The sequence below is a fragment of the Cyprinus carpio genome, chromosome A10, assembly GCF_018340385.1.
Source record: "Cyprinus carpio isolate SPL01 chromosome A10, ASM1834038v1, whole genome shotgun sequence".
NCBI classification, from domain to species: domain Eukaryota; kingdom Metazoa; phylum Chordata; class Actinopteri; order Cypriniformes; family Cyprinidae; genus Cyprinus; species Cyprinus carpio.
This window is the reverse complement of record NC_056581.1, coordinates 11,493,306-11,506,458: the sequence shown is the minus strand read 5'-3', so window position 1 is coordinate 11,506,458 and position 13,153 is coordinate 11,493,306. Positions and strand designations below refer to the sequence as shown.

The following is a 13,153-nucleotide window of genomic DNA, read 5'->3' as shown; positions in this document are numbered from 1 at the left end:
AGCAAGTAAAGGTGCTAAGAACCACATCCTGTTCTCAAGTGCTGACCCATGACGCCTTGAACCGCTGTCTCTGCCAAGAAGCTTGGTTAAAATCACCTTTTTACTCCGTGAACTTGTTTTACCCTTGTTGAAACAAGCTAAACTTTGTTTTACTTTTGACATTTACTGAACTGAAGAGTTCCCCTATCATCTTTGTCGATGGCTTTTTTTAGTATGTTTGTGAAACCAAAGAGTCTTCTCAAGCTCTGCTTAAGCCTGTGACTAAAATCATGAATCTCAGCTTTACACTCACTCAAGCTATTCTCATTTTAGTGACACAGATAAAAACCAAGCACAAAGAGAAAGTTAATTGAATCAGTAAAACCTATGTCTCCCTAGTTATATAATGCTTTTTAGTTTTCCTGTTCTTACTACTGCCATGTCCCGGCAGACTGAGGGAAACCACAAGGTTTCTCAATGACATGAGTGTGAACTATTCGATTTTAGCAGTAAACTTCTAGGACTTAGGACTTTTCTACAGCCATTCAATCTGCCTGTCAGGTATTAAATAGACAGGCGTTATCTAAGCTGAACATTTTGTATACGTTTTTGTGGACTGGAAAAAAAATGTTGCATTTGTTTTATTGTATTTAGAAACTTTTATTAACAGGAAATGGGTGTATAATAGAAATTTAATGTATAATGTTTCTGATGTGGTTTTTATTTTTAGAACGTAAAGAACAGTACATCGTGCAATTTATTATATTAGGAAATAATACAATATAAATAAAAAAGGGGCATAACGCAAATCAAATTATAAAGGACTTTAAAGTATACACAAACCTGCAATGTTTTTTAAAGCACTAACAGTAATGTAAATATTTTATTCTGGTAGCTAAAGTTGCTAATGACGTTACTATGTAATACCTTTTCTTTTTTCAATGAAAAATGAATTCAACAAACTGACGTTCTCACGCACTTCCGCTGAAGATCTCGCGAGATCCAGTTTCCTTGGCAACAGTACACCGCGTTTTCATGGAGAGGTCGGAGCGACGAAAGGTTTGTTATTATTATCGCGCAAATGTCAATAATTTAATCTTGCGTACCACGTTAATTACGTAAAACATTATATGAGACACTAACGTGGTGTATTTTATGCCTCGCTATTGAATGTGTTTCAACAATAAGCTACAGTAAAACATTGTTATTCCTTAATGCGTATGTGTCACTTTGGTCTAGAAAACAAATAATTCACCACGTCACGATGTTACGTGACGATAACGGATTGAGGTTGATTATAATAGTCCCGTAAACCAATACTAAACCAGCTGGGAAAGATTTACTTCATGGGCTGTCTCTCTAAACCAAGTATGCTGCCTACCTAGACAGCATTTTAGGGCATCCTAGACATGTCCTGAGTCAGCAGCGTTTCGATATCACTATGACTCTTAAAAATACAGTGTAGGTAGGCATCTCTCTAGGTTTTGAAACCCAGTTTTAGTAAAAACTAAAAAGTGCAAATAATATCTGCAAACAGATTCAACTCACAACCAGCCAGCCATACGACGAGAGTTTTGAGGTGAACGCAGAGGAGGCAGCCAGTGTGCACACACCATCCCCAAGACAGATAGGTCAGACTGTTTACCACTTCTTTACATTTTATCTACCATTCATCAACTGTTTTTCATGCCATTGTGTTTTTATTTCAGTTTCTAGGAGGACAGGCAGGCAGAACCAGAGCGCCATGGCCACTTATGCTGGCGATAAACTAGAAGAGGATACTAAAGTAAGTTCACTAAGTCATATTTGGTGAATGAATAAAATGAAGTTTGAATGACCTATTCACATCTGACAGCAGAAAAAGAAAGAGCCGCCACCTGGTGCCCGTGCTACTAATCAGAATGATGAAGAAGATGAGGAGGAGGAGGAGGAGGATGATGATGATGACGATGATTCTGATGACACAGAGTCTGATGAGGAGGAAGGGGAGCCCGGATCTGCTCCAGAAGGGTGGGGCTGCATATGAGACTACATATGTCTGCTGTCCAAGATATTGAGATATTGATATTAATGTTTCATTTACGATAAGCTAAGACGAAAATATATCCAGGAAGAGATATACAGTGAGGAAGTGGACTAGTGTTATAAGTTGCAACACGTTTCAGTAATATATTATATCAATAGTGCTAAGAGCATTATAGTTATAATATCTACTCAAAATAAAAAAGCTATTTTATTATTTTTGAAAATAATGTAGATGTGTGTGGATGATTTCTTGCAGTGCATATGACCCAGCTGATTATGAACATCTTCCTGTGTCAACCGAAATCAAAGAGCTGTTTCAGTACATCACACGGTTAGCATTCACAAACTTCAATCCTTCACAGCATTTGATGTGCACCTGCACATGAAACATGAACAGAAGAACATCTGGCAAACTGACCTCTTACATTTGGAACATAAAAATATCTATAGTTGAAGAAGCACAAAATACACTCTTTTGTCTTGTAGACATCTCATGGATTCTTGTTTTCTCACTAGTATTAACTGCATGACTGTTTCTTTCAGATATACTCCACAGATGATAGAGCTTGACCACAAACTAAAGCCCTTTATCCCTGATTTTATTCCAGCTGTGGGGGACATTGATGCTTTCCTCAAAGTGAGTGACAATTTTCAAATCTGAACTGGACACGAGTGTCCAATTTTCAGTTTCTGAATCTTTCCGTTCAACTCACAGGTACCACGACCAGATGGGAAAGCTGACAATCTGGGTCTCCTGGTTCTGGATGAGCCGTGCACTAAACAGTCAGACCCAACAGTGCTTTCCCTGTGGCTGTCAGATAACAGCAAACAACACAATGTTGCTGTGAGTTCACACACTCACACTAGAAGACTTAAGGTGCTTTGATGATTTTAGTCTAAGTGAAGTGAGAAAGTGATGCACATATCTTTCACAGGAAGTGAAAGTAAAGAGCATTGAAAATCCAGAGAAGAACCCCAAAGCCATAGACAACTGGATTGAGAGCATTAGTGAGCTGCATCGGTCCAAACCTCCAGCTACTGTACACTACACAAGGTAAGCACTGACATGGATCGACCACAAACATCCATGAGAGCAGAACACAACATCGGTGTCATTTTATAACAAGAGTTGTGTATTTTTCTTCAGACCCATGCCAGATATTGACAGCCTGATGCAAGAGTGGCCGCCTGAGTTTGAGGAGCTTTTGGGGAAGGTTAGATCTTGACTGAAAGTTCATGAATTAAATCTGCAAATTCAGTCATGTTCACCTTCACTTCCCCATCTGTTCACCAGGTCAATCTCCCCACCGCAGATATTGACTGTGATTTGGCAGAGTATGTCGACATTATGTGTGGTAAGTTGCATGTTTCTTACATTTACATCTTTGATGCTTTTCTAGGTTTTATTGTAATGACTGTTAATGAAACCTGTCAGGAATCCTGGACATCCCGGTGTACAAGAACCGGATTCACTCACTTCACGTCCTGTTCACACTCTACTCTGAATTCAAAAACTCACAGGTAAGTTTCAGGCATTCTACAATATTACATTAAATAATATAAAATGCTTTTCACAATCTGCAAATATTGATTACTTGTTTTGCATAATTTGTATTATGTGACATTTATTCACTTTTTTTTTTTTTTGTAAAGCACATGACTTTAGATGTTGAAGTTCTTGGTTGTATTATTGAAGAGCTGATTTTGTTTCTCCTGTGATCAGCACTTTAAATCTGTAGCAGAGGGCCAGACATCCGACACACCGCCTGCTTCACGTACAGTCACTGCTGAATTAGAAAGACTCACTTTGGATTGAAGTCTCTTTCATGGCCTATTTTCTTAATGTTTTGTTAAATGTTAATGTTTTCTCCTGTTTTGTTCTTAGCTGTTGTATCACCAGTTGAAGTTGTGAAGCTACATTGTGTTAAGCATCTTGTGTGAATTCTTCATATGTTTATGTTTAGCAGGCTTGTTTTAATAATATAAAAAAAAAACTTATTTCCTCTAAATGTAGACTTGAAGTGTATCTTCAAAACTCATCACAGCTACTCCATCAGTCCACTGCCTAATTATTTTACAGTTTGCAATGAGCTGGTCTTTTCTTATTGAAGGGTAAAACCAGAGGATGATGGGTTTCCTTGTTTTACTCCACCATATTTAGTATCACAAGATCCAGACTCTTCACAGATTTTCTTTAAGGAGATATACTGTTGAACAAAAGTATCTACTGTATAAATATCCCAGAAAAATAATACTAAATTAAACTGAATCAATAGTAAACACTGAAAGGCTTCAGAAACACCGAAAGGCATTTAGTGAAGCAGGATGACATTAAAGCCATAATCAGATTTCAATTATAAAATGCTTAAATACACTGAACCAGAGCAAGTTGTCTTTTATGATTCAGTTATTAGTCTATACTGTGTAAAACAATGTATGAGAGATTACATAATTTGAATAAAAGCAGCCCTGCCTTCTTCCTTGTTCTAACCGCTTTTTGTTTTTCCTGTCGTGGTTTTTAGTGGCTATTTTTTACTCTAAGATGACAGCAGTTTTGAGTGCAATAAAGAGCATCATATAAAGAATGTCTACAGATTTGAATGGTTTGATTAATGGTTATGAGTCATAATAAAATGCTGAATTAGCTACAAGAAGCTTTAGATCAAGAAGTCTAACTCCTGACCTACGATGACTGGATGTTACATTCATATTTGGCTGTTTTTCTTCGTTTTATTGGGCAAGTATGGCTAATCATTTCTATTGCCATATAAATAAAAGTGATAATTTCCAAAAGCTAGATATGTTACATATATATTATGTTTAATTTCCTTAATGTCGATAACTACATTTTACCTTTATGGTCATTTATATGATTTAGTATCTTTCTTGCAGAAGTATTTGTTTATTAATCATAACATACATACATATTGATTTGACAGCTAGAGAAACTGAAGTCAAAGAAGTGCAGACGGGCTTACACAGTCGTGTTGAGCTGACTGGAGAGAAGCTTGATCAACATTCTGCTGATTCTCTGCACTCAGTGGAATGGACCAAACAAAATGGATCAATAAAATGTCAATGTTTTCGGAAAAAAACCACATTCAGTGCTGCATACAGTCAATGCTGTGGCACAGCCCATTTCTATTTAAACAATAACAGCCTCATTCTGGAGAACGTGACAGCAAAGGATGAAGGAGTTTACACTGAAAAAATTATTAGAGGAAACGGAACTACAAAAAGCCTAAACTTTACATTAATTATTCAGTGTAAGTCAGACCTATCACAGTCATGCTTATTCATGTAGAATTAATCTAATTTTGCTGTAATTTTGATCATTAGTATGTTTTACTTTAAGACCCTCCAAGCAGTGTTGTAGTCGAGTCACCAACTGTCGAGTCCGAGTCGAGTCTCGAGTCCCAGTGTTCGAGTCCGAGTCCAAGTCCGAGTCACCAAAGAAGAGTCCGAGTCGAGTCCAAGTTGAGTCACCATTACCAGAGTTCGAGTCCGAGTCGAGTCTCGAGTCCCCAGTGTTCGAGTCCGAGTCGAGTCTTGAGTCCCGTATTCGAGTCTGAGTCGAGTCTCGAGCTCCCAGTGCCTACATGTCTCCACTCTGGGACCTTCAAAGAACTGATAAAATTTATTGAGTTGGTAGGCATTGAAGTCCATTATATGAAGAAAACATCCTGAAATGTTTTCCTTAAAAAAGAGATAATTTATTTTCCACTGAAGAAAAAAAGCCATGGATATCCTGGATGGCATTGGGAGAAGTAAATGATTAGGAAATTTTCATTTTTTGTGTGAACTAATCCTTTAACACTGTATTACTGAAATACAGTGCATTTTACAGGACACTGTATTTTAAAGATACTTAAAACGTAAAAATCAATACGATATGCCGAGAGAGACAGAGAGAGAGAGAGAGAGAGAGAGAGAGAGAGAGAGAGAGAGAGAGAGAGAGAGAGAGAGAGAGAGAGAGAGCGTTTGTGTGTGAGTGACCGAGTGATTTAGCGTGAGTTCGTTTGTATGTGTTCAAGTGAATGTGTTTGTGTGTGTGACGGCACGCGACTGGTCAGAAAGCAACGTGTAAGGTTAGTCTGACATGTTTCTTGTTCAGGACACCACAGGATTTTAGTGAGTCAAAATTGCGTCATCCATCTGACACAGTGACCATTGCAACAGACAAAAAAAAAAAAAAAAAAAAAAGTGTAATCTGACACAGTGTCTATCGCAACAGGCTAAAAAAATCATGTAATCTGATTTTACATGCACGAGCGTAAAGTGAGTGACGTCAGTGAGTGTGTTGTCAAGCAAAGAGAGCGAGCGGTAGCAGTGTCTGTGAGGGGAAAAAATAGATCCCGGCCAGTCTTGGGCACGAAACAGGAAAAGTGTAAAAAAAAAAGTTTTTTTTTTTATAACATATTTAGTCAAAAACAACGTGATTAATGCTCAAGTCCGATTTTGTATATCCTCGAGTCCGAGTCCAAGTACGAGTCATCAGTCCGTGAGTCCAAGTCGAGTCACGAGTCCAGAGAATGGAGTCTCGAGTCGGACTCGAGTCCAAAGAATAGTGACTCGAGTCGGACTCGAGTCCGAGTCCAGTACTCCATCACTGCCTCCAAGTACAACAGAAATTGTGGTCTCCTGGACCTCCAGCACATCTGTGACTCTCAAATGTGAAGTGAGCGGCTCATTTTTGCATCTGATGTGGAAGAGAGAAAGATTGCCTATTCGAGAGAAACACAGACACTCATTTAGTGAGAGGAACCAAACTCTACACATCAGCAACATAACCAGCTCCGATTACGGGACGTACAGCTGTATTGCTTCAAATGCATATGGAGAATCAGAAAAGCACACATATATTACCGGTGAGCAGTAGTTCATTCGTTGTGCGCCTAACATGAATCCTCAAAATGATGCCAGAATTGTAATATTCTGTTTAGGAGCAGGAATTAAACCTAAAACATCTTTAAACATGAAGACATTTCATAAAACATCTTTAATTTTCTTGTAATTTCTTGTAATTTTCTGGTTTTCTTTTAAGGTGAGAACTAAACTGTTAACCGAGGAAACATCGCTAGTGGTGGATTTACACTCGCAGGAGTTTTGGGACTGTGCATCGTGTTCTACTGCCTTTACAAAAACCATCACAGTAAGATTTTCTCCTAAATACATCAACACTGAATACATTTTGCTTTATCAAAATAATTGTTTGTTTACGAAACCAGCAGCCTTCATGGTTTAGGTTTAATCTATAACTCAGTTGATCAATATCAAGACCATGTAATCTCAGCATCTCAGTTCTCACCCAAATGTTCTCACATGAACAGTAGTAGCATGAACCACAGACACATTTTCCTCTTAACGAAACTCACCAGCTACTCTACAGATCATCCAATACCTGAAATACATGGCATGTATAGGATTATAAAAAATACTGTGTAAAGTCATTTAGTGTAGTGTATTTTACATTTGTTTTATTTTTAAGGCCAAAGGGTCGAAAATGGCAGAAGTACAGATGAGGGTAAACAAATAAATAAACAAATAAATAATGTACTTTTTTCTGAGCTGCAGTTATAACCTAACTCTTTAATACACAGGGGATGCAGACAAAGTCCATGGAATTTATCAGGTAAAGCACAAAAAAGCATAAAAATTTTTCAATATGTCAACACAATACTCAAGTAATTTTACGGGATCTTTAAGTCAAATTATAAACTCTTTGTATCTAGTGGAATTCTATGAATGATTTATGTATATAATATTTTTTATATACATATAGATAATACCTTTTTATTCTGACCACTCCTGTCTCACAGGAAGTACCTGATACTGAAGAGGTGACTTTTTCTTTGTACGTCTACACACACTTTATGACACTGAAAGATCCCAGTCAGGCCTTCGCTGCAGCGCAACACTTTGAGGACTATTCTGAGGTCGGACCCACGTGCACGGAAGAAACAGTCACTCTGTATTGGGTCACTAATGATCAGTCCACATCATATCCTGATGCTGGAGAGGACAAATGATATAAGAGCCTAAAAAGAGACAGAATAGATGAAGTTAGGCCTGCTGACAAAGTAACACTTGGGCTCTTCAGGCAGAACACTGCTGTTTTAACTTAAGGGAGATTTTATATTTTAAAGAACAACTGCAGTTACAAATATAAAACAAAAAAATTACATGTTATACCAAATACAAGTTCACATGACCATAATGTTACCGAACCCAGCCGAAGGATGAATAAAAACCTTTAATAATAATTTAATATTAACAATAATGCCTTTGCATTTATTTTGAATGCTGACATTTTTTTTTATTTGCTTAAATTATGATTATGTTTGATCTAGCTATTTTTAATTATTAATGTGCTAAAGTGTGTATTAATAAATGTTCATATCACTTCTCTCTTATTTTTTATTTTATTTATTTTACTTTAATTTGCATTTATGGGCACAAATGAAATGAGTGAATTTGTGGCTTATTTACAAAGAACCTAGGCATATGTATGTTAAGTTTCCTCTATAAACCAGAGAAATCACTGTTAAATAACCGTTTACTGAACTATATACTTTACTGTATACTTTTAGTTTATGTTGTTAAATATGTCATTGTCATCCACTTGATAAAAATAATCAAATTATATTGTTTGTTATTAGTTATTATTCTTTCATTTATTTGTTACTCCTTTACTCACATAAACATTTATTTAATCTCATATATATATATATATATATATAAAATACCATTAAAAAATACCGTTAAAAGTTTTATTGGCACTAAGAACCCCAAAGCCATAGACAACTGGACTGTACTGTACACTACATGAACATCCATGAGAGCAGAACACAACATCTGTGTCATTTTATAACAAGAGTTGTGTATTTTTCTTCAGACCCATGCCAGATATTGACAGCCTGATGCAAGAGTGGCCGCCTGAGTTTGAGGAGCTTTTGGGGAAGGTTAGATCTTGACTGAAAGGTCATGAATTAAATCTGCAAATTCAGTCACGTTCACCTTCACTTCCCCATCTGTTCACCAGGTCAATCTTCCCCACCGCAGATATTGACTGTGATTTGGTAGAGTATGTCGACATTATGTGTGGTAAGTTGCATATTAGTTAGTTTTCAGATACTCTATAAAATATTAAATTAAAAAAGGCTTTTGACAATCTGCAAATATTGATTAATTGTTTTGCTTTATTTGTATTATGTGACATTTATTCACTTTTTTTTGGAAAGCACATGATTTTAGATGTTGAAGTTCTTGGATGTATTATTGAAGAGCTGATTTTGTTTCTCCTGTGATCAGCACTTTAAATCTGTAGTGGAGGGCCAGACATCCGACACACCGCCTGCTTCACGTACAGTCACTGCTGAATTAGAAAGACTCACTTTGGATTGAAGTCTCTTTCATGGCCTATTTTCTTACATCCTGTTTTGTTCTTAGCTGTTGTATCGCCAGTTGAAGTTGTAAAGCTGCATTCTCTTCTGCATCTTAGATTGTGTGAATTCTTCATATGTTTATGTTTAGCAGGCTTGTTTTAATAAAACTCTTATTTCCTCTAAATGTAGACTTGAAATGTGTCTTCAAAACTCATCACAGCTACTCCATCAGTCCACTGCCTAATTATTTTACAGTTTGCAATGAGCTGTTTTTTTCTTATTGAAGGGTAAAACCAGAGGATGATGGGTTTCCTTGTTTTACTCCACTTCTTACATTAATAAATGTTTTATGTAACTTTATATTTAGTATCACAAGATCCAGACTCTTCACAGATATTTTTTTAGAAGATATACTGTTAAACAACAGTATAGTGTATAAATATCCAAGAAAAAAAAAATACAAAATTAAACTGAATCAATAGTAAACAATGAAAGGCTTTTGAAACACAGAAAGGCATTTAGTAAAGCAAGATGACATTAAAGCCATAATTAGATTTAAATTATATACTGAACCAGAGCAAGTTGTCTTTTATGATTTCGTTATTAGTCTATACTGTGTAAAACAATGTATGGGAGATGTTTTCTATTAGATCATTTGAATAAAAGCAGCCCTGCCTTCTAGCTTGTTCTAACCGCTTTTTATTTTCCTGTCGTGGTTTTTAGTGGCTATTTTTTTACTCTGAGGTGACAGTTTCAACTCTGCGTGCATGAAAGTGTGTCATAGATCATAGATCTTTCAACAGAAACAGAATCAAGAAAAAAAAAGAAGCATTGCATAATCACGTAATTTTCTGGTTTTCTTTTAAGGTGAGAACTCAACAGTTAACCGAGGAAACATCGCTAGTGGTGGACTTACACTCGCAGGAGTTTTGGGGCTGTGCATCGTGTTCTACTGCCTTTACAAAAACCATCACAGTAAGATTTTCTCCTAAATACATCAACACTGTGAATACATTTTGCTTTATCAAAATAATAATTGTTTGTTTACGAAACCAACAGCCTTTATGGTTTAGGTTTAATCTATATCTCAGTTGATCAATATCAAGACCATGTGATCTAAGCATCTCAGTTCTCACCCAAATGTTCTCACATGAACAGTAGTAGCATGAACCACAGACACATTTTCCTCTTAACGAAACTCACCAGCTACTCTACAGATCATTCAATACCTGAAATACATGGCATGTATAGGATTATAAAAAATACTGTGTAAAGTCATTTAGTGTAGTGTATTTTACATTTGTTTTATTTTTAAGGCCAAAGGGTCAAAATGGCAGAAATACAGATGAGGGTAAACAAATAAATAAACAAATAAATAATGTACTTTTTTTCTGAGCTGCAGTTAAACCTCAATCTTTAATACACAGGGGATGCAGACAAAGTCCATGGAATTTATCAGGTAAAGCACAAAAAAGTTAAATATGTCAACACAATACTCAAGTAATTTTACGGGATATTTAAGTCAAATAATAAACTCTTTGTATCCAGTGGAATTCTATGAATGATTCATGTATATAATATTTTTTATATACATATAAATAATACCTTTTTATTCTGACCACTCCTGTCTCACAGGAAGTACCTGATACTGAAGAGGTGACTTTTTCTTTGTACGTCTACACACACTTCATGACACTGAAAGATCCCAATCAGGCCTCCGCTGCAGCGCAACACTTTGAGGACTATTCTGAGATCGGACCCACGTGCACGGAAGAAACAGGCACTCTGTATTGGATCACTAATAATCAGTCCACATCATATCCTGATGCTGGAGAGGACAAATGATATAAGAGCCTAAAAAGAGACAGAATAGATGAAGTTAGGCCTGCTGACAAAGAAACACTTGGGCTCTTCAGGCAGAACATAGCTGTTTTAACTTAAGGGAGATTTTATATTTTAAAGCACAACCGCAGTGACAAATATAAAAAAAAAACAAAAAACTACGTTATACCAAATACAAGTTCACATGACCATAATGTAACAGAACCCAGCCGAAGCATGAATAGAAACCTTTAATAATAATTTAATATTAATAATAATGCCTTTGCATTTATTTTGAATGCTGACTTTTTTTTTTAATTTGCTAAAATTATGATTATGTTTGATCTAGGAATTATTATTATTAATGTGCTAAAGTGTGTATTAATAAATGTTCATATCACTTCTCTCTTATTTTTTATTTTATTTATTTTACTTTTATTTGCATTTATGGGCACAAATGAAATGAGTGAATTTGTGTCTTATTTACAAAGAACCTAGGCATATGTATGTTATGTTTCCTCTATAAACCAGAGAAATCACTGTTAAATAACCGTTTACTGAACTATATACTTTACTGTATACTTTTAGTTTATGTTGTTAAATATATGTCATTGTCATCCACTTGATAAAAATAATCAAATTATATTGTTTGTTATTAGTTATTATTCTTTCATTTATTTGTTACTCCTTTACTCACATAACTCCTCATGATAACTAAATTGCCCAGAATTAACATTTCCAAGGGATTTTTTATTTGCTTATTTTGTATCTTAATGGTTACAAATATAATGTTAATAATTGAGATTTATTTAATCTCATATATATATATATATATATATATATATATATATATATATATACATGTATATATATATGTATATATACATGTATATATATATATATATATATACATGTATATATACATATATATATATATATACATGTATATATACATACATGTATATATATACATATATATATATATATACATATATATATATATATACATACACACATATACACACACACACACACACAGTATATATACACAGATATTAACGCACACACAGTGGTTCAATACATAATGTAATTGGATTTTTATTAATGCCTAAAGTCACAAATAGGCTGTAGACTTGTTGAACCTTTGACACTTATTTACTATCAAATGCTATATAAAATAAACAAAAATACAGAACCAAAATGTAGGCCCAGATATTTTAATAACAGGCAGATGAGGGAACATGTGTTTACCATTAAAAGTTTTATTGGCACTAAGAACCCCAAAGCCATAGACAACTGGACTGTACTGTACACTACACATGAACATCCATGAGAGCAGAACACAACATCTGTGTCATTTTATAACAAGAGTTGTGTATTTTTCTTCAGACCCATGCCAGATACTGACAGCCTGATGTAAGAGTGGCCGCCTGAGTTTGAGGAGCTTTTGGGGAAGGTTAGATCTTGACTGAAAGGTCATGAATTAAATCTGCAAATTCAGTCACGTTCACCTTCACTTCCCCATCTGTTCACCAGGTCAATCTCCCCACCGCAGATATTGACTGTGATTTGGTAGAGTATGTCAACATTATGTGTGGTAAGTTGCATATTAGTTAGTTTTCAGATACTCTATAAAATATTAAATTAAAAAAGGCTTTTGACAATCTGCAAATATTGATTACTTGTTTTGCTTTATTTGTATTATGTGAAATTTATTCACTTTTTTTGTAAAGCACATGATTTTAAATGTTGAAGTTCTGGGTTGTATTATTGAAGAACTGATTTAGTTTCTCCTGTGATCAGCACTTTAAATCTGTAGCAGAGGGCCAGAAATCTGACACACCGCCTGCTTCACGTACAGTCACTGCTGAATTAGAAAGACTCACTTTGGATTGAAGTCTCTGTCATGGCCTATTTTCTTACATCCTGTTTTTGTTCTTAGC

At 35.3% G+C, this 13,153-nt stretch overlaps 1 protein-coding gene across 5 annotated transcripts; it reads left to right on the top strand.

Moving 5' to 3' along the window:
- The first annotated feature begins 923 nt into the window (after positions 1 to 923).
- On the top strand, positions 924 to 13,129 carry LOC109097197 (intraflagellar transport protein 46 homolog). 5 transcript variants are annotated; one of them, XM_042765216.1, is made up of 12 exons: positions 924 to 1,038; positions 1,517 to 1,610; positions 1,689 to 1,765; positions 1,835 to 1,989; positions 2,261 to 2,335; positions 2,548 to 2,641; positions 2,720 to 2,848; positions 2,940 to 3,058; positions 3,152 to 3,218; positions 3,299 to 3,359; positions 3,440 to 3,525; positions 3,728 to 4,494. In XM_042765216.1, the coding sequence occupies exons 1-12, from the start codon at positions 1,015 to 1,017 to the stop codon at positions 3,818 to 3,820; spliced, it is 1,074 nt and encodes a 357-aa protein (XP_042621150.1). In that variant the 5' UTR covers positions 924 to 1,014; the 3' UTR covers positions 3,821 to 4,494. The 5 variants fall into 5 exon arrangements, with proteins under 5 accessions (XP_042621150.1, XP_042621153.1, XP_042621149.1 ...); XM_042765219.1 differs by lacking the exon at positions 3,728 to 4,494 and adding an exon at positions 13,014 to 13,129 and having other exon boundaries at positions 976 to 1,038; positions 1,838 to 1,989; XM_042765215.1 differs by lacking the exon at positions 3,728 to 4,494 and adding an exon at positions 13,014 to 13,129 and having other exon boundaries at positions 991 to 1,038.
- The last annotated feature ends 24 nt before the right edge of the window (positions 13,130 to 13,153 follow it).

What these genes read in the sequence shown, in the direction of transcription:
- LOC109097197 (XM_042765215.1), top strand. Translation starts at nt 1,015, where the DNA reads ATGGAGAGGTCGGAGCGACGAAAG. An exon ending in ACCATCCCCAAGACAGATAG is followed by an intron (nt 1,611 to 1,688) that starts GTCAGACTGTTT and finishes TTTTTATTTCAG; the next exon opens with TTTCTAGGAGGACAGGCAGG. An exon ending in TTGAGGAGCTTTTGGGGAAG is followed by an intron (nt 3,219 to 3,298) that starts GTTAGATCTTGA and finishes TCTGTTCACCAG; the next exon opens with GTCAATCTCCCCACCGCAGA.